This window comes from Rhipicephalus sanguineus, chromosome 1 (genome assembly GCF_013339695.2).
Source record: "Rhipicephalus sanguineus isolate Rsan-2018 chromosome 1, BIME_Rsan_1.4, whole genome shotgun sequence".
NCBI lineage: Eukaryota > Metazoa > Arthropoda > Arachnida > Ixodida > Ixodidae > Rhipicephalus > Rhipicephalus sanguineus.
In genome coordinates, this window is record NC_051176.1 from 333,091,709 (window position 1) to 333,113,865 (window position 22,157).

A 22,157-nucleotide genomic window follows, 5' to 3' on the forward strand; every position below is an offset into this window, starting at 1 on the left:
TCGGAGTGGGACAAACGGACGTGTTCGACCTCGTGACACGTCGCAAGTGATGGTGCCGGAAGAAAATGGGAGGGGAACGTCGGACAGCACCAGTGATGTGGTGGATGAGCGGATGTCTCGAAGTTCGACGTCTGTAAGTTGCGCCGTGGCGATTTCTTCGAAGTCAAGTGTGGGTGCCGATATCGCGTCGATACGGGAGAGGGCATCTGCAGCCGCATTGACTGGGCCTTCAATGTACCGGACGTCCACAGTGAATTCGGAAATAAAGTTGAGGTGCCGTATTTCTCGTGCGGTATAAGTATCGGGGTTACCGCGAAAAGCGAATGTCAAAGGCTTGTGGTCCGTAAGGACGTGAAAGCTTGAGCCTTCCAACAGATGTCGGAAATGTCGAATGCCCAGATATACGGCCAGTAGCTCACGACCAAACGTGCTGTAACGCGTTTCTGCCGGTTTCAGTTTCTGAGAGAAAAACCCGAGTGGATACCAAGAGTTGCGCTGCCACTGCTGTAAAACCGCGCCGACAGCCGCACTAGAAGCATCGGTGATAAGACGCATTGGAGCAACGTGCAGAGGATGTACCAGCAGTGTAGCGTCCGCCAATGCGTTCTTGGCAGCATAGAAGGAAGCTTCGGCGTCAGACGTCCAAGTCAGTGGGGAGGACGGAGCTTTGGTGGTCTTGAGGAGATCCGTGAGCGGTATGATAATGCGGGCAATGTTGGGAAGAAAACGGCGGTGGAAGTTGAGCAACCCAAGAAACTCGCGGAGCTTTCGGAGTGATGTTGGGCGAGGGAAGTCGCGCAAGGCTTGAACTTTCTTGTCCAACGGCCTGATTCCCTCTTTTGTCACACGGTGTCCGACGAACTCAATATCGTCGACACCAAAGACACACTTTGCGGGGTTGATGAGGAGGCCATGTTCCTGGAGTCGAGAAAATAGCAGACGCAAATGGGTGCAATGCTGTTCGGGGGAAACACTAGCCACCAGGAGGTCGTCGAGATATGCAAATACGAAGGGAAGTCCACGAGTTACTTCGTTTATAAACCTCTGGAACGTCTGAGCAGCGTTTCGCAATCCGAACGGCATGCGAACATACTCGAAAAGTCCGAATGGTGTCACAATTGCAGTCTTCGGGATGTCCGCTGGCTCGACCGGAATCTGGTGGTAGGCCTTTACCAAGTCTATTTTCTGAATATCACCGCTCCCGCGAGGTTGGCAGAGAAGTCGTGAATGTGAGGGAGGGGATAGCGATCAGGTATGGTGCGCGCGTTGAGGGCTCGATAGTCACCACAGGGGCGCCAATCCCCTGGATCACGCTTTGGGACCATGTGGAGAGCTGACGACCAACTGCTCGACGAAGGGCGGATGATGCCCAGTTGCAGCATGTGGTCGAATTCTCTTTTCGCGATGGCAAGGCGGTCCCCAGCGAGGCGCCTGGGTCGGCAAAATACTGGAGGGCCAGTAGTGACAACATGATGCGTGACGTTGTGACGTACAGGCAGCTCAAGGTTGGAAGGCTTCGTGATGACTGGAAAGTCTGCTAGAATTGAAGCGAACATAGATGCCGGTATCTGTGGCGCCGTTCCAGTGGTATATGTTGGAGGTGCGAGGATGCCTTGTATGGACATCCTGGTCGTTGTGTCGACGATTCGACGTGCCCGGAGGTCAACGCTAGGGCGAAGTGGGTCAGAAAATCAGCACCCAATATGGCCATGCGTACATCTGCAACAACGAATACCCATCGGAAGGTGCGTCGGAGACCCAAATCGATGGTCAAGGAGCGCTGACCATATGTATTGATGGCAGAGTTGTTGGCTGCCTGAAGGGGAGCAGTCTGCGGAGAGCGCTGCCGGTCGAGTCGCGCGGCAGGAACGACACTGACCTCTGCACCTGTGTCCACGAGAAATCGATGTCCGGCAATCCTGTCAGTGACGTAGAACAGGCGGCTTGTCGTATGGCAAGAGTCACTGGCCGCCATCAGTGGCTCTGCGGTACGTTTCCCTGCCAGCTGCAAGGAGGACGACACTGACGCGCGCTGGCACCGAAGTTGCTGTGATACCAGCAGTAGACGCGTCGACGAGGACCGGAACGGGAGCTAGACCTCGGAGACAATCTGGGACGGTAATCGCGGTCTCGTCGACGGGGGTGAGACGGTGGTCGTAGGGCATTAACAGTCTCGGCGAGGTCGTCGATCAGTTGCTCCAGGCGAGACTGCCGGTCCTCGAGTTGCGACAACGGAACGCTAGATGCAGTAGCCACAGTACCTCCTGCTGCATAGTCAGCGACGCGATCGGCCTGCTCCGCCAGCTTGTCGAGGGGCAGGTCGTCAGGTGCGGTAGCCAAGGCAAGGACTACATTCTGTGGCAGACGCTGGAAAAACAGTTCTCGCAGCAGCGGGCTGTTTACATCCAACTTACAGCCACTGAGAAGCTGCTGCATGCGACGTAGCAGTTCTGACGGTCGCCGGTCGCCGAGCTCCTCTTCGTTGAGAAGCTGCTGGAGACGCCTGCGCACAGACACAGACTTGCGTTGCAGCACCGTCGTTTTAAAGTGGTCATAAGGTGTGGTTTCATGGGGCGTGCACACAAGGTCGTGAAACTCTGCAACCACTTCCGTTGAGAGCGCGGAGACAGCGTGGCAATACTTCGCTTGTTGCGAGGTAATGCGCCGAAGGGCAAAGATGGCCTCCACGTGCGTGAACCAGGCTGCAGGATTCTGGGGCCAAAACGACGGCAGGTGAATCTGCACCGTGGCGATGCCCTCTGCGCCGATCGTCGGTCTGTCGCTTGTGGTCCCGTCCATGATGTAGTGCTCGCCCTGCGATCACGTCCGTGTCACCACGTTATAGGGACTGAGGTTAGGTCCACTATAACAATGCGTGTGGCGGCGAGCGTAAAAACCAGGGAACCGTTCAGACCGATGGCAGGAGCAGAAGAAGACTATTCTTTATTTTTCGTTTTCTTTTCCTCGCAGCCCGCAGCACGAGGAACGAGGAGCGTGCGCATGTACATGCGCCTGTGCGCGCCATAATTAATAGTCAGCCGATGCAGACGACGATGGCCGCTAGAGTAACCACTATCGGGCGAAATAAAAAAAAGGAAATAAGAAAAAATGTACAGGATGGAACGAGGTTCGAACCTGGGCCCTCTGCGTGGGAGCCCAGTTTTCTACCTCAGAGCCATGCCGGTTTTTTTTATCATATGGTATTTAATAGAATGCGTATGAAAGTAGTGCACAGTATCACAACAGTCTATAACACAGAGTTACACTACTACAGTCACTTAGCGACAATGAAAGTACAAGCACTGCCACAAAAACTGGAAGACTAACTTATAGTCCTTCATTCCAGGGAGAGTTCTTCATCAGGTGCTGCACAGAAAAGGTGGCGAGGCTAAGGTTTTTTTTTTGTCTTTATTGCAGAATGTAACATTCAAACAAACACAAACACATCCCCACTAAGCTTCAAAATTAGTGTTATAGCTTCCTTCAAATCAGGCTTGCATCAGCTTTGCCAAAATTTATTGTTAATTCAAATGATGAGCTCCGTTAGGGTGTCAGTAGCTTTCTGCGAGTTGTTTTGGCTTTTCGAATTCTTAGTGTCAGGTTTAGTTTGGATTATCTGTTTAATGTCACTCGAAAGCGTTTGACGAGAGATTTGATTGAAAGTGTTTTTCCTGTTCCTTTGTATCGATCCATGTATAGTGGAGGCCAAGGAGAAGACGTTTTGAAGAGAGTTAAAAAAATGATCGTACCAGCCGGAGTTAAAGCGTTCTTTTTTAAGTTACATGTCTGATACGGTCCCGGTTAAAACGTGGCTAGAGCAAAGAGGTGACTTTTTACCGTGGGGATCTGCTTGCTTACTTTGTCGAAAGCCAGAGTTGACAGAGCACGGCTTTATCGATTGCTGGGACGCCTTTTTATTTTGGGATGTTCTCCCAAGAACACTTAATAAGGAACTCCCACTTACACCACGCGGGATTCGGTTCTTAGCAATAGAACCGGGACTTTTCAAATATGATATGTTCTTTCTCCTTGGCTTGCACAATATATGGCGAAGCCGCATGGCAGTTAGGCATTGTGATTTAGATGCTCGGCCAGTTCGAATTTATTTTATTGAACAAATGTGCAAGTTGCGAGAAGTATTTGCAAAACGTTGCTACGATGATGAACTACTGAATGTTATGGACGACCTGTGTCATCTGAAACCATTTTAAACGTGTGGCGCGTGGCATACTATGCTTAAGGTCAGTGTGTCAGAACGTAACGAAAAGAAAAACGAAAAAAAAAAACGATATTTTTGACCGGAACGAAAACGTAACCGAAACTTTATCTATTATTTGGTTCCGGAGTGAAACCGAAATTTTTTCAATCGTCTTTCGGTTCACGAGAAAACTTCGCAGTCCGGAACAACTGAGCTCATGCAATGTGAGCATATCGCAGGGTACAGTATTAGCGCGTACCTCAGGGAGGAATTCCAAAGCAAAGACATGTGGTAATTGCGCGAAAAACGAAAACAGTGGCAACCAGAGATGTTTATATTAACGCAAGTGGACTTTTGCGCGCCTGTCAAGCAGGCCAAAGCGGAGAGGGCACTGTCGGCGCTGAAGTTTATTACAGCAAAAGCTGTTATGAAATCACAACAGCTGATTTTGGCGCCATACTTGTCCGCCGCCGCCGGTGTTCGTGACCGCTATCGCGTGAAATAAGAAAAAAATCAAATGAGAAACAAATTTCTAGGATTGGATGGGATTTTAACCCGCGTCCTCTGCGGGGCAGTCGGGTCTTCCACCACAGTACCACACTGGTGCTTGTAAATCCTTAGCAAAATACTCTACACAGGCGTCATGACGGGCAAGGAATCGTGTTAACATATGTAATATAGCGTGGCAGAAGAATAAAATAAGAACCAGTCATCGCACAATGCTAATTGCTCAAAGAGTGTGTGGTTTAATGCTTCCCACCAGTGTTGCGGAGTTGCCACTCTGGAATTTTAATGAGTCTGGAATCATTCCACATTTTCGCGACCCCGGTATGGAATGGGAACAACGCTTGGATGAATGGAATGGGAATGAAATTACGACTTTTTGCGAATATCGAGCACGTTTTCGTCTACGTGCTGTTTTTCAAACGTCAAACATTGGTGAGTCAGAGCTTCGAATTTCACAATAAAGCAGTATTTCTAAAATGGCTTGGCTGATTACAAGCACGGTACATTTATAAGCAGCGCGCCTACTACAAACCGTAAGTTAGTGTACAAACAAATGCATTATCCCAGCAGATACTGAATGAAGAAACGAATTATCCCTGTGTGTTGCTTCCCATTGATACCCCCACACAAAAGCGGCGAATACTCTATGCACAGCCTGATCTTTACCTCACGCGCAGTTTAGTGCCTGAGACACGTAAATAACATTTGCAACAAGGAAGACATTGCATACCTGTGCACAGGCGAACACAGAAAGTTCTCCTCACCCCATCCATGCTTGCGAGGCGCAGCTTGACAAGCGTGAGTGCTGACGAGCAATGCGGCCCAGTGTTCCGTATTCGATGAAAAGGCACAAGGTACCCGAGCGGTGCACTGTTCCAACTAATACCAGTAGATTTAGAGGGTTTTGTTCCCCATTAACCAAATCTTAGCTTTCTCCATATTCACGACCCCTCCAGACGCGTGGCGAAACAGCTTAGTCTTCTTGAATACTACTTTTGTCAGCACAAAAATGCGTTATGTCGTCATTTTAGCATTGACACATTTAAATTTAAATAATATTAAAACATCACCATTCGTTCAAACATGCTGACCATGCAAATACTACAGGTAGCGCAAGAACTGCCCCTATGAAAATTAGTAGGGTGGTTGTACTGCACGACATATGTCACCAAGCTACTATCCCTCGACCTCGGTAACGTGTTTTGCGCACTTTTGCAGTTCTTATAATGCATCTGATGACATCAGCTTTATGGGGCGTTCATTTTTAACTCGATAAAACTATCAAGATGCCTTTCCTACGTTGAGGAATTACAGGAATGGAATGGAACTGCCCGGTCATTCCCGGAATGGGAAGGGGCTAAGTATTTTCATTCCGAGGAATTGAAAGGTATGGAACTGCGGAGAGTTCTAATTCGCCGGAATGGAATTGGAACGGAATGGAGGCGCCCATTCCGCAACACTGCTTCCCACCCACTGCAATGTCCTCAGCCATAATTCTTCATCATCATCAGCCACAGCACAAAGTGCACATAATGCCTTACAGATGTGTAGCGGGTACGACGATTCTCCGAAGAATGACGAAATATGGCATAGTGGGAACTTCGCTACTTCAGAAAAATTACGATGATTTATGGCGTAGTGGGTACCTTACATGTGTACTTGTATTAGTTGCCCCAAGACACTCTGCAACGGGCTCTACAAAGTCCGCTCTTACAGCTTTCGCTGTAACTGGGCTGCGTGTTCCGCGCAGGCCTGGCGATCTTATCAGAATAGCGGTCGCGCAAATCAGGGAGTACACTTAATGACGTGATGCTTCTGAGATCATTCTCACTCCCTTGACACAAAGCATTGAGCCCACTAAAAAAATCCTAATCGACTTTTGAGAAAACAAATACTATGACTTTGAAGCGTATACTGGTTTGTGCTAGTTGGTAGGAATTTGTGGTACAGTTACTTCCGCTCCTCTGAAGAACGTGTTTTACCCTTGTCCCACTTTTTTAAGAGGAGGTCAAGTAACCACATCACAAATCGAATGTTTTTTTATGATTACCTTAACTTCAAATTTTTGCATACAAAAAAACCGTTACGAACCGTTACGCAACATTTTTTTTTCGTTCTGGAACAGAAACGGAAAGAAACTTTTTTGCAGTGGAACGAAACTAAAACCGAAACGAAAAACATTTCAATCCGACACCCTGCTTCAAATATAACCTCAGAGCCATGCCGGTGCTTGAAACTGCTTTACAAAAAGAGCCTATAGAGGGTTTGACTGTTTACTAACACAGGCCCTGGACCGCTTCCGGTTTCCTGCGCTGGCGTAGGCTAGCAGGATTGGCGGGGAACAAAAGCCTTGGCGAGTAGCCCGTAGAGTTTCAATACTTTTCTCCCTGTTTCTAGCAAAATATTTGAATTAAATATTCTTCTAAGCTACACACAACAATAAAAGAGTTAGTCTTTAACTATAAGCGCCTTTCTTTTATGTGAAACTGGAAAAAGAGTATTCCCTTACTCTGACAAATCTTAAAAAACCGCTTTACGCTTTGGTGTTGCAGAATAATAAATGAGGTGACCGGAAGTTTCTTGGGGTACACCACGTGCTCCTTCTATCGCAATCTTGAAACCGTCTATACAGGCTTCATGTCGGGAAGGAACCACATTACCATATGTAAATGTAGTGTGGTAGAAGAGTAAAATAACAACCAGGCGTCACACAACGCGAATTCTGTAACCAGGCGTCACACCATTTGAATTGCGCAACGAGTGGGTTGTTGAATGCTTCCAACCCACTACAAAGGGCCCTGCAGCCATCGTCATCGTCATCAGCCACAGCATCAACAAAGTGCACATAATGTCTTACAGGTGTTTAGAGGGTACCACGGTTCTCCGCAGAATGACGAAAAACTGCATACTGGCTGCTTCCCTACTTCAAAAAAATTATGAATTATAGAGTAGTGGGTTCCTCGCAAGTTCACTTCTATCGGTCGCCAAGGAAGCCCATAAGGCTCCCATGATGCATTTCCTCAGGGTCTCAATAAAGTTAATTCCCTCTCTCTCTCTCTCTCTTTCTGACGTTAACCTATGTTATAAAGCGTGGTGGGAGAGGTAAATAACGACCGGGCGTCACACTATGCGAATTACGTAACTAGTGGGTCGTTTAAAGCTTACAACCCATTACAAAGGGCTCAGTCATAATTCTTTATCGTCATCAACTGTCGCATCAACAAAGTGCACCTAATGCCTTACAGATGGTACCTCGCTTCTCCGCAGATTGACGAATAATCTCGTGGTGGGTGCTTTTCAACTTCACAAAAGTTATTATTTGTGGCGGAGTGGGTACGCTGTTAGTGTACTTGTATTAGTAGCCACAAGAGAGTTCATAACGGACTATAGAAATGCCGCTTTTCTAGCCTTCGCTGTGACCATGCTGCGCTTTCCGTGCAGGCCTGGCGATTTTTTTTTCTAGGGCTATCAGTGAGTGAAACGGACTCCCCGATACTGTAGTGCAAATATCGTCATTAAGTGAATTTATGGAAAAAGTTAAACTTGTATATTATACTTAATTTTGACGCCAGTGAATGCATTGTTCAAAATTTTTTTGTTCTCAGTGGTGCTTCACTAGTATGCCCGCTTATTTTTCAATTCCTTGTCCGAAATGCAACATTCTCTATGTTTATACATAACACTTCTTCATGTCTTTTTGTGTGCCTTTGCGCGCAACGCTTTTCTTACATTATGTAAGCCGAGGATCAACGGTTTTAGTATAGTTCACTTGTTCGAACATGTTTGCATCTTGTATAATATCATTGATCTCTGATGTTTCATCTGTACAGCATGTTAATTTGTAAGGAATCTATCACTCTTGTATGTTAGATTTTTTTTTTCATATTCCACCACTCCTGCAATGACCCATTGCGAGTTGGCAGAATGAATAAATGAAAATAAATAAAACATAAAAACACTTCTCACTTTCGTGTTGTGACTAATTCGTGTCAAAAAGGGATCGACCATGATCTTTCCTCTGCATATCTTAAGAGGAATATTTGGCAGATACTGTAGTCACGACATGATCTGTACACCGCGCTTGTCTTTCCCATACTAAACATTGATGGAGGAAAGAAGTGTTAATTTTAAGGGCTCGTTTTTCTTTGTTATATACAATATTAATGAGCACTAACAGACAATAATGCCTAGTAAAGTATATGGGATGGTATTAGTAGTAAATGTAAGGTAAATGTGAAGAAAGAAAAGTGGAGAAAAGATAACTTACCGCGGGCAGGGACCGAACCTGCGACCTTCGAATAACGCGTCCGATGCTCTACCAACTCAGCTACCGCGGCAGCCATCCCCCCGTCCACTTCTTAGGGTATATACGTACATTTAAACGTGGGAGCGTTGGTCAGCGCCGCCAGTAGCCATGACGGCGAGTGTGGAACAATCTTTTTTCTGCCTGTTCGCGTCACGTAACACGTGAACTTATTACGAGCTGGCAGCTGACCGGACGCAGGACGGGGGGATTGCAGCCGCGCCAGCTCATTTGGTAGAGCATCGGACGCGTTATTCGCATGTTCGGTCCCTGCCCGCGGCAAGTTATCTTTTCGTCCACTTTTCTTTCGTGACATTTGCCTTACATTTACTACGAATAACATCCCCTATACTTTCCTAGGCATTATTGTCTGTTAGTGCTCGCAAACATTGGTGGAGGCGTTTACGTTTTATGGCTACGGTGCTGCATTTTTTTTCAGGCCGTGATGAATAATGGCGTGGAAATACTGGTAGCACCATTGCGTAGCTTGGACATCCAGTCATTCGTTTACGCAGTGGTTGTTTCATCAAGTGTGCGTGCGTCCTTAAAGGGACACTGAAGAGAAAAACGGTTTTTCTCATATTAGTAAAGTACTCTTTCACGATACCAAAAACACCACGCTTGCTGCGAGAAGACGCTTAGTAAGCGAGAAAACGCGCAAAAACAAAATTGGGTGGCGACGCCACCTTGAAGGTCGCGCATCATTCGCCGTGACGTCACATGTTTTGACGGCGCCTACTAGAGACTACGTAGTTCCTAATCGGTGAAAATGAAGTACATTGTCCTCTGAGGGGGCAATAGACTTAATGTACAAGGTTTAGGGTAATTTTGTGGAGCCAATGGCGCCAAAATACGATTAATACACATTGAAATCCGTGACGTCACGCAGGCAGATTTCGGTGCGAAATTTAAAAATTAAACTTTGAACTTGATTTTCTCCTCTGTTAATAAACGTATGATGACGATGAAATTAACGACATTAGAATTCTCAGAGTACAGTTTATCGATCTAACCCGATTCATTGTTTCTCTTTAGTGTCGCTTTAACATTCAAGCGCTGAAATAGCCATGTGTGTGTTCCTGTTTAATAGTTTTCTGCTTATGAACTGAAAGCAAGCCGGCTAGAGCACTTCAGAACCTGGCGCTGATAAGATACCAAGGCAATCTGTGAAGGACTCGTAGTTCCCTGTGGCTATGTACTTCTATTATCATACAATTATCGGTATCATTTTAAAAAACAACCGAAGTATGTGACCGGGGTTAAATATTACATCAGCCTCACCTTTGTGGAATGAACGACTGTGCGAACGTTCTGGCGCACGTTTCCACAGATTTATGTCGAAGAGCCCATGACATTGCAGTAGTTGCACCGCACCAGTATAAAGGCAAGACCAGCTGCTTTGCGCAGGCACTCGTGCATTTACGAGCAGAAGCGCAACATTATGCCGATTGACTGGTGCAATAATCCGAGCGAGTAAACGAGTGAGGTTGCCCAACACTCAGGTAGCCGTGACGACGACGACTTGTGTTTTTGTGAAGATAATGCCCAAAAACTGTGGGAGTCGAGACTACCGCGATCACGTTTCTGGAACCAGAGAAGAAAAGGACAGCAGCATGCCCCCGACGTTGCCTTCCTCTTCTCGGCGTCCAGCGACTAGAGGTGTTCGACATACTTTTCGCTCTGACACCAACTCTTCAACATCAAATGCAATCGGCGACCAGGCAGCTTTCGCAAACTCGGACCGGGAGGACGAAGACGCCGCCGCCACACAATTCAGGGGCGATAGAACACCGTCGCCGACAAGTCCTGAAGCGATAAGCGACTCGGAGGATGAGCCTACGTGGGACGGCATCCGACTTGATATGGCCAATAGCTACCACAACGGGACTGATAGTAGCGGAGCTGTGTGCCGGATCTGCCACGAAGGCGACCAAAATGCTGAGCTAGTGTCTCCCTGCAGATGTTCTGGCACCGTAGGCTTCGTGCATGTGTCCTGCCTTGAGCATCGGCTTAATGAACGGAACGTGGACTTCTGTGAACTCTGTGGTCAGTTTCCGTTTCCAGACGGCCTTTGAACCTATAACCGTGCTCCAGGTGTTGCGGTGGGCTTTGCGGAACAACAGGTGGCTTTGGGGCACATTGCGCTACGAGCTGCTGTGGTTTGGCGTTGTCGTAATGGCAATTTTGTGGATATCGGTCCTGATGGCGATACTGCAGGTTTACAGGGTGGGCGCCCACTGGGTCGTCTTCTCTTCATATTTCCTAAGCACCGTCTTACTCGTTGGTTGCGTGGTTCTTACGTTCCACATTGTACGCACTCGGTACGGTTTGTCCCAGGCGTTACAGTCGGCACATCCAATGCGCCGGATCATGGTCCGGCCTTCGCCAGATTAGTGACTCGTAGCTGGACAAAACGCAACGACGCGTGCACAGCCGACCGGGCGTTGTCGTCTCGACAAGCGCCAAGAAAACAATAGCAATGACGGAGAGGGAACACCGCTTCGGCAAATGCAAGTCGTCACAACTGCTGCCAAAAACATTTTGCAAGAAAACCGCCGATATAAGGACCATGGATTACTGCAGATCAACTGCGCGTTTGAGGCCCTCGGAGACACTTTGTACTGAACGGGTTGATTGCATGAGTCCTGGTGATTCTTCGTAGGCATTTTAATCTCTAGATTTCTCGATATCATTCCCTTTGCTATGGAAATTTATTTCGAACTTGGTTTTTAGATACTCATGTCACTTTCCGCACTTTTCGTGTTTTTAATAATCAGCCATCTTCGAAATAAAACTGCTTTTTTGTCTTTTGAAGCCATACTTGTTATTCATAAAGAAACAACAGATTGGCTAGTATACAAATGTGTTGGACTTAAGAGTGGCAATTTCGACTAGTTCGAAGAACTACACACCAGACGACAAATTGGATTCGGATGAAACACACGAGTTCTACAACGCATATTGTGTTCTTACTTTGCTTTATTAGCAGGTAGAATATACATAGATGGACGGCTAACGTGCGTCGTACCAGCGTATCCTTGAAATAGCTGAAGCTTACGAAATAACAGAAAACAAACAGGCGTGCGTAAGCCATCGATCTACCGCATTAACTGATGCAAAAGTGTCTTTCCTGCCATTGTAAGGTATCATGCTGCATCAGTTTTTCTTGTTTGTTTGTTTTTTCCTGTAATTTTGGAATGGTGTGCGATCTAGTTAATAACTGCCTTCCCTTTTGTTTAAATTATTCGTGCTTTCCTAGGCAACTTTCATTTGCTACACCACGTATCTACTCTTCTTGTTTAGTTTGTGCTGGCCATAATGAGCTGGTTTATGATTTCTGGCTGTATTTTAATTTGTTTATATGTAAAATACGAATTCGAGAAAGTCCTACTGACATAGTGCTATATTTTTCACTAAGGTCGAGCGTTCGGCGAGTAGGTGTTGCATATTCGATGTTTCCCAGATCGTAGGCAGCGCGTAGTGTATTTCTTCTATTCGTGCTTTGTCAACGCGCTGGGAGAGGTCTATTCGGTGTTTTACGGAACTTCTACCAATGATCAACAAAAGCAAGGATAGCTGGGCGTAACGAACGTCGTAGCCCGTCTCGGTAAAGCAAGTGGCAAAGAAGACGGCGCGTTCACTCGGGAAAAGGTCTCGAGAACGCGCGCTAGCCCGCGAGAGACAACGCCTCTGCGCTTCTCCGAGTGACAAATAAGACTGCGCGCTGGCTCAGGAAAAGCTGTCTGCGATGGGCGCTGGACGGTATCTTCTCATTGCTGAGAGGACAGCGTCGGTGCTTTGCACCTCCTCAGGTTTCACGTTAGTGGAGCTGTCTTGTATAATACAGTATAGCAAGGGGTGCCAAATGGAAGTGAGGGAGAAGAAGAGAGTAATGCACCAGCAGCACCGCTTCCTTAGTCTTCGCACTACTGTAGCTGCCCCAATTCTTTACGACTCGCGCAACGCACTCGGCTGCTGACCCGAAGGTAGAGGGATCGAATCACCGCCGTGGTGGCCGCATTTAGGTGGAGGCGAAATGCTAGACACTAAATGCTAGATTTTGAGCTAGAACACAGGGGAATGGAAAAGCGGTCATTTGCGCGACCATATAGACCATAATTTTCATCACTCGCAGGAGGCAGCTATCCTTGATATGGAGCTGCTGATCACATGGAACGGACTGCCACGACAATGCCCGGCTTGTGCTTATCGCATGCTGGCTGCGAGTGCTGGTTTGCCATCAGTTATGACGTAACGAAACCCGCATCCCCTAGCGCTGGCCGCGCGGACTGATGACAGCTGGGGTCAAGATTATGTATGCTTGCTCTAAACGTGTGTGCGAGAGTAGAAATAATCTGGTCAAGATTATGTATGCTTGCTCTAAACGTGCGTGCGCGAGTAGAAATAATCTGGTCTAGTCCAGATTATTTCTATTCTCGCACACACGTTTAGAGCAAGCATAAATAATCTTGACCCCAGCTGTCATCAGTCGGCGCGGCCAGCGCTAGGGGCTGCGGGTTTGGTTACGTCATAACTGATGGCGAACCGGCACTCGCAGCCATTATGTGATAAGAACAGGCTGGATGCTAGCGTAGTCGTCCGTTCCACGTAATCAGCAGCCCCCCAGCAAATATGTCGCCCCCTGCCACTGCCGGGTGTTGCGACCGGCCTTTGGAGGCACCAGAGACTCCGGAGGAAGAGGCTGGCAAACTTAACAGAGGTTTTATTTACAAGGCGAGCATCTTGTTTCTACGTGACGATTTCGTCCTACAGGACGAGGATTTCGTGTCTACATGACGACGATTGCGCGTCGAATGAGCCCGCGGGGGCTCGTTTTAAAGGGTCTCTTTCCCCAGATCCCTAGATGGGGGAATTTCTGCAAGTTGGGACGGTCCAATCGCGTCCCACACAACACTGATGAGGGTGCCACCCACACTCGCCCAGGTCAGCGTCGTAGACTGGGGTGTGGCCACCGCACTCTGCTGCTGTTGCACCAAAGGGTGCGACCTGTGGTCCCCGCCATGTGAAGGCCGTAGGGCGATGGGTCCCACGCTCGGACACAAAAGGTCTGCAGTTCCGAAGCACCTTGTCGATCAATTTGTGGGGCTGGTTGTCATCCGCGCGGACGTCGCTCTCTCGTCAAAGTAGATTTGGCGACAGGAAACCATCATGGTCGTCTGGCCGAACGCGGATGGGCCGGACTGCACGGCGCCTCACGTCCCATCTCGGGAGGACAATTCACGCGCTTGAACCATTGTCCAGGCAAGCAGCGCTTCGGCGCCCGGTTCGAAGAACAGGGACGCCGCTTCCTTTTTCAGCGCAGGGGCCGATCGTAACACGGGCTGTGAATGGCATACCCGCCATCACACGAGCGGCCGGAGACACGCAGTCAGCTAATGTTTTGTATCAACACTAGCAAGGGGGAGTGCCAATAGTTAGCGAGATAGCTGGAGCGTCGTTTGCACATGGTTTCTGACAACGGCCGCCGCGAGTCGCCGGCGTCGGGTTGGAGAATACTTGCCACGCGTTGGCGTGTTCCCGATCATATATCCCACGATAGTACATGTCGCGTGGTGATCTTTTTTTTTTTCGCGTTGAAGATATCTCACAAAATTTAAATAAAACCTCGTGGCTGTTTTTATCAGCTGTCGGATAACAGTGCCTTCGAACCAAAGAACCGTGCGCGCGGCATTAGCTCATCAAGGGTGACCCGTATCTTCCGCCTGCTACAGAAAGTGCCGACGCATCATAAAGTCGTTGCTTAGAGCCGTGGCCGCTCACTTCGACACGGTCCGCACGCACGGTTCCTTGGCTCGAAGGCACTGTTCAGAGCTTCTGGCCTGTCGTGTTCTGTCACGACACGATGCAGGCCTCAAAGCTTATTGACTTCATTATCTGCCCATGCGTAAATGCGCCAAATGTTTGCCTGAAAGCGTTATGGAGGCCACGCTCATACATCCCTTCCTGAGGTTGGAAATGCGTTCAGGTTTAAAAAAAATAATCGTGTGGCGCGCGTTTTGCTCTTCTTGATCGCAGAAGTGCTTTCCAGGTAAGGCGAGCAATCTTTACAAGTTACACAATGGCCAGCCAGAAAACCATCAACATATTTTCCTTCACAAGCATTTATCACGTTGTTAGCATGCTCTCATAACCTATGGTTGACGCACGCCCTGGTTTGGTCAACGTACTTTTCCGCAGCTTAAAGGAACTACGTAAACTACAGCCTCTGCATATTGAACAAAAGGCAATATGGGCTTTTTTTGCCGCAGACTCGTTGCTTGCTTGCTTCTGGCTTGGTCATTCTGCAGAGCTTGATAGCCTGTAAGGATCAGTTAATAAGACATTTACTTCGTACTGCTGGGCCACATTTTTCAGGTAGTGTGAAAGCATGTGAACGTAAGAAATCACAACTATCTTCTGCCTACGCGGTGCGCTGGCTTCGCACGTTTGCGGATGATTACGCATTTTCTCGCGAACGAAATGAGAAGGTACTGAGGATGCCCAGCGCTGCACTCAGCAGTCTTTCAGTTTGAAGCTCGAACGCTGCTGAAATACAGTGCGGGCAAGATCTACCAATAGCGTACTTTAAGCTGAACGTAGCAACAGCTCCTTTAACAAGCTTGGAGTGGGCCGACTTGAATGACAGAAGTGGTGCGTGATAGCGCGGTTCATAGAAGTTCCTTTGGTCTTCAATTCAATTCAGCTCTTCATTTCAGACAAAAAAATGTCTTGGATACAAGAGCAAAACGCAGATGTGCTCTTCCTGACGGGACTCTAGCACCCGAATGCATACTCAGAGTATAGACGACAGAATTAACATTATACATTGTTAATACACACAAACGCAGTTTCATACAAAGTGACTTCAGTTTCAACTTCAGTTTTCAAACTGAAGCCTAGTCCAAAATAAAACTTTGTGTCAGGCTAAACCTTTTCGGACTTGTGAAGGTGATCGGTAAGGGCAAGAACAACTTTTCAAATACTCTTTTAGTGCTAAAATGCTCCAGCTTTATGTACCACTACGGAATATTGACTCCGAATCTGGGACATGGCAGCACTGCATATATATTGAAAGACGCAGGAAGACTTCACCAGACAGGGCCAGCAGCAGCGTTTATTCCGCGATGTCTGCCTCGGCTCAGAACAGCAACCAACCAACCCAATGGCGATGATGATGGTTATGTACAAGTGAGAACGATGAAGTACGATAAATGTGCTTACACTAATTTCCCCCCCTCTTCGAAGCGGCCAGCCTGGCCGCAAATCAAAGATCAGCTGAACGAGTAATGAAAGGCTTCATGCGTGACACGTGAACAATTTCTGTGCTGCGACGACGGTGGTCAGTGACGGACTGAAGCGGGGTGACGAGATAGTTCACTGGGGAAGTTCGTCGTAGAACGGTGTATGGGCCAACGTACCGGTGAAGAAATTTCTCGCAGAGCCCTGACGCTCGAGTCGGGGTCCATAGTAAGACCTTATCTCCGGAATGAAATGTCACGTCGCGTCTTTTGCTATCGCAGCGACGTTTTCGTTCTTCTTGAGTGGCTTCCGTGTTGCGCCGAGCAATTTCACGGCATTGCGCGACTCGAGCTGCGAACTCTTCTGGTAGAGGAGTACTGGACGGAGCTGTGCCAAAGAAGAATGCCGTGTCGAAGACTGATGATGCAGGTCGTCCATACACAAGGAAGAAAGGGCTGTAGCCGGTAGATCTTTGTGTCGCGGTATTATATGCGAAGGTGACAAATGGCAAAATATTGTCCCAGTTTTTGTGATCTGGACGTAGGTACATGGAGATCATGTCAGAGAGCGTTCGGTGAAAGCGCTCAGTAAGACCGTTCGTCTGTGGGTGGTACGTAGAAGTGGTTTTATGCGTCGTTCTACAGGCCCGTAGGACTTCCTCGAGGACGTGCGAAATGAAGGCTTTGCCCCGGTCACTCAGAAGAACGCGAGGAGCTCCATGGCGCAAGACGATGGACTGCAAGAAAAAGTCGGCGACTTCTGTAGCAGTACCGGACCGAAGAGACGCAGTCTCGGCGTATCTTGTCAAATGATCGACTGCAGTGACGATCCAACGGTGACCGTTAGACGTCAACGGCAAGGGACCATACAAGTCTATTCCGACAAATTCAAAAGGTGTTGTCGGACAGGGAAGAGGCTGCAGGAAACCGGCGGGTGGGGACGTGGACCGCTTACGGTGCTGACATGACGCGCACGAGCCCACGTATTTGGCTACCGACGTGGACAAGCCGGGCCAGAAACAGCGGGTCCTGATGCGGTCGTAGGTCTTGCGAAAACCTAGATGACCAGCAGCAATGTCATCGTGAAATGCTTCTAAAACGCGAAGACGAAGGCAGCGGGGAAGGACCGGCACCCACTTGTTACCCGTGGGATGATAAATATAGCGTTCGAGCACACCGTCGTCGAGGCGGAATTGTCTAAGCTGGCGTCTCAAGCGGCTGTTAGGTGGTTTAGTGATGCCGCGAAGGTAGTCAAGGAAAGTTCGACAGTAGGAGTCGGCCCGCTGAAGTGAACGGAAACCGGCTTGCGAAGAAGGTTGAATTTGGTCCAGTGAGGTGATCGACAGGCGTGGTGAGGCAGGCGGGATGTCGGAGCTCTCAGGAGGCGATGCGGAGGACGTAGTGTGAAGAGAGAGTGAAAGTGGGCATCGGGACAGCGCGTCGGCATCATGATGACATTGGCCAGACTTATATGTGATGGTAAAGTCATACTCTTGCAAGCGCAGGACCCAGCGCCCTAGACGTCCTGACATATTCTTCATCGAGGACAACCAACACAGTGCGTGATGGTCTGTGACGATAGTGAAGTGCCGACCGTAGAGGTACGGGCGGAATTTCTGTATCGACCAGACAATAGCCAGGCATTCCTGCTCCGTGATCGTGTAGTTCCTCTCCGCTGTCGACAGAGTCCGGCTGGCGTATGCCACAACCTGCTCTTTAGAGGCGGCATCACGCTGCAAAAGTACTGCTCCAATACCTTGCGCACTTGCGTCAGTGTGGAGGATAGTAGGCGCGCTCTCGTCAAAGTGGCGAAGCACTGGTCCGGAAGTCAGGCGTTCTTTAAGGACTTCAAATGCGATCTCGCAGTCTTCGGACCAAGCGAAAGGAGCACCAGCGACTAATAGCTTATTTAGGGGAGCCGCTATAGTCGCGAAGTTGCGTATAAAGCGGCGAAAGTATGACGCCAGGCCAAGAAAACTGCGCAACGTCTTTTGGGTGGAAGGCCGAGGAAACTGCAATACAGCGGCTATCTTGTCGGGATCTGGCCGGACTCCGTCTTTGGAAACGACGTGACCGAGGACTTTTATACTTTTGCTGGCAAACATGCACTTTTTGGTATTTATCTGAAGGCCAGCGTTTGAAAGGCACTGAAGTACCTCGTCTAATCGTTGAAGGTGTTGGGCAAAGGTAGATGAAAACACAACAATATCATCTAAATAACAGAGGCAGGTCTTCCATTTTAGGCCACGAAGAACAGTATCTATCATGCGCTCAAATGTTGCCGGAGCGTTGCACAGGCCAAATGGCATTACGTTAAATTCGTAGAGCCCATCCGGCGTAGCAAAGGCGGTTTTCTCTTTGTCAGCCTCATTCATAGGGATTTGCCAATACCCCGATCGTAGGTCAAGGCTGGAAAAATACTGCGCTCCTTGTAGTGTGTCCAAGGCGTCATCTATTCGAGGCATAGGATATACATCCTTGCGCGTGATCTTATTTAGCGCTCGATAATCAACGCAGAAACGAACGGAGCCATCTTTTTTCTTCACTAAGACGACCGGAGAAGCCCAGGAACTGGAAGATGGCCGTATTACCTTGCGTGATAGCATATCATCAACTTGTTCTTCAATGACTTTTCTTTCCGATTGTGAGACACGATAAGGCCGACGGCGTATAACACCAGAACCATCCGTTTCAATGCGGTGTACGGCCACGGGAGTCTGACTCAGTGTCGTGGCACAGCTATCGAAGCAGGCCTTATGCTTAGCTAAAAGCGCCAATAACGCTGTGGATTGTGCAGAGGTTAGATCGGAGCCGATTACTGCTCGGAAAGGGGAAGAACTCGCACCTGACGTGGGTACTGACGACGAAGACGGGCAAAGTGCTGCAATGGAGGTCAGTGGAGATGCGTCTATCGTCGCTACAGTCATCCCCTTGGGCAACATCATAGATTCTGCAGTTGTGTTGCAAATGGGCAGAAGCGCGCGGCCATGGGACAACCGGAGGAGACAGGAGGCGACGAGAATTCCACGAGAGGTGCAGCGAGGAGCAGGGGCAACTAGGGCGTCACCATCGGCTACTTGGCTAGATGCAACAGCTACCACGTGTTCATGACCAGGGCGCAAAACACAGTCTTCAGCGACAGCCAAGTTGAAGATCAATGAAGGCGGGGCTGACACAGATGCATCCGATGTATCCGTGATGTGAACGACGTGTTCTTTACATGATATGACAGCGGAGGCAGAATGTAGGAAGTCCCAACCCAGGATAAGTTCATGAACGCACGTGCGTAGCACAATCATCTCGATGTGGTGACGTATGCCGTCGATGAAAACGCGAGCCGTACACTGTCCATCAGGTTGTATGAGTACGTTATTTGCGCCACGCAACACAGGTCCCACATAAGGTGTTCTGACTTTACGGAGCCGCGAGCACAAGTCACTACGTATAACAGAAGTAGCGGCACCGGTATCAACAAGCGCTTGCACAGGAACACCTTCAATAGTCACTGACAACAGGTTAGCCGGGGAAACGGGAGGCATTTTTGATGATCGACGGGACGCAGTTTTCCCTCCAAAAACTGCAATCCTTAGTTTTCCGAATGTGGTTCAAGAGTGCGGGAGAGGGGGCGAAGCGGCGATGCCGAGCGGCGGTAGGGTGATGGAGAGCGTCGTCTGGAGGAGCGGTAGTCCTGATGTTGACGCGGGGACGCTGGAGGAGACGGAGACCGGTACTGCGTGAATGGGTAGGAGTCTGGACCATAATGATCGGGTCTTCGAAACCGGTCCCGCTCGAACTCAGCATAGCCTCGTCGTTCATCCTGCTGGCGGCGACGGCAGTAACGAGATATGTGGCCTCGGATACCGCAGTAAAAACAAACAGGACGAGACGGACGCCACTGAGGAGACGAGGGTGGAGCAGGTACCGCACCTCGCACAGAAGCCAAATGGCCACAAGTAATGTCAGCAGGCCCAGATGTGACCGCAGCAGGCGGAATTGCAGCTATATCGGCATATGTGGGCATCAGTGTTTGAGCAACTGATGCTGTCGGTGTCGTCAGGGAGGCCACATCAGCGTATGTGGGCAGCGGGCGTGATGGTGGAGCGACCGGCGCTGTCGGTGTTGTCATGGCCGCCAACTCCTGCTTCACAAGATTCCGCAGGTCGAACGGTGCGGGTGGAGTTGAGACGGCAGTGGACCGCTGCTGTTCCAGGTCTCGAAGTTCTTCACGGATGATGGCGCGGATAAGAGCTTTCAAATCAGAGGGAGGCATAAGGCGAGGATCGCTGTCTTGTTGAAGGCGGAGGGACTGCAATTGGTCAAGGCGTTGGCATGTGGAAATGATGTTTTCAACCGTAGTTGGATTGTTAACAGCCAAGGCGTTGAACGCAATCGTGCCAATTCCTTTAAGGATGTGGCGAACGCGCTCGGCTTCCGTCATATCGCTGTTCGCACGGCGACAGAGGGCCAAAACATCCTCGATATATGAAGTGTATGTCTCGTGTGAAAGTTGAACCCGCGCAGCCAGCTTCTGTTTGGCGGTTTCGGAACGACCTGACGAGCATCCGAAGATTTGTCGCAGCTTGGTGGCAAAGGTCAACCAATCGACGAAGTCAGTTTCGTGGTTGAAATACCACGTTTTGGCAACGCCGGTCAGGTAGCATGGGAGATAGCTCAATTTCTCCGCTTCGGTCCACCGATTGGCTGAACCCACACGGTTGTAAAGGTCGAGCCAGTCCTCGACGTCGTCACCGCGGAGACCAGCGAATACGGGTGGTTCGCGCTGAGGGCTGGTGACAGTGGACGAAGGGAGGGCAGCCGCAGGCATCGGCGCGGTAGGGTTAGGGCTAGGTGTTGGTTCCGTTGTCTGCATAGCTGTGGGGGTGGCCGGGCGCAAGCGGCGACCGGATCGTAGCTCCAGGTAGGACACGAACGTAGGAGGACGTCGGGATCTTGACCCACCTCCACCACTCTGAAAGACGCAGGAAGACTTCACCAGACAGGGCCAGCAGCAGCGTTTATTCCGCGATGTCTGCCTCGGCTCAGAACAGCAACCAACCAACCCAATGGCGATGATGATGGTTATGTACAAGTGAGAACGATGAAGTACGATAAATGTGCTTACAATATATATTTTTTTATCCAGCATCATAATAGGGCTTCACCGCTAGACAACCCGTTCATCGTGACTATCTGTGACTAGGTTTTAGAATTTTTCAGCCCTAATACCGACAAGTGCTGTCAGGCATTCGCAATTGATATTAAAGATATCTTTTATTCTCTGCTCCATAATCTAATCCCTGAACGAGTTGAGCATTCTATTGACAAATACCATTCCGCTGCTATTCAAAATTTAGGGGGATTCCAGTTAGTTGTTTTTTAAACTTTACATTTTTATTTACGATTACCCTCCATACCGTTCGAAGGTACTCCACACCTACAAAATCACTGTACCGCCATCGCAGACCCATCAGCTGTTTCACTATGTCCGGGATGGGCCCACGGCAGGAACGGGAGGTAAGCATGCTTTACCTCCCACGCACTGCTGTACCTTCGGTATGTGTCTTGCGCTATCTCCGGTACCGACCAACATTTTTAAGGCGAAAGCCTTGGTTGGCTCATGAGAAGGCGAGATGAGACCATTCGGCGAACGCGTGATACATGCGTCCATATATTGATATAAAGCCCCTTTTTTAGACCCTCCTGCGCCGCTCCGTGCAGCGCGCGCAACGCCGGCACATGAGTTCGGGCGCGCTTCTTCACTCACCGCGCGTTGAAAAATCGTTGAAGACGCACAAATGGTTTATTTTGACGTCTTATATGCGCAATGTGCATCGAGCTTAAGCTTATCGAAAAACGTATAAATGCAAGAGCCGGGAGTACAGCTCTCCACCATCAAACACGTAGACATTCT

At 49.0% G+C, this 22,157-nt stretch overlaps 2 protein-coding genes across 2 annotated transcripts in view; one reads left to right on the forward strand and one right to left on the reverse strand.

Moving 5' to 3' along the window:
- The window catches only part of LOC125756949 (E3 ubiquitin-protein ligase MARCHF2-like), a 166,470-nt gene that overhangs the window by 82,139 nt on the left and 62,174 nt on the right, over positions 1-22,157 (forward strand). The gene's annotated exons all lie outside the window — the stretch shown is intronic.
- On the reverse strand, positions 1,975-2,799 carry LOC125757647 (uncharacterized). The gene has a single exon (XM_049413341.1). The coding sequence runs from the start codon at positions 2,797-2,799 to the stop codon at positions 1,975-1,977; it is 825 nt and encodes a 274-aa protein (XP_049269298.1).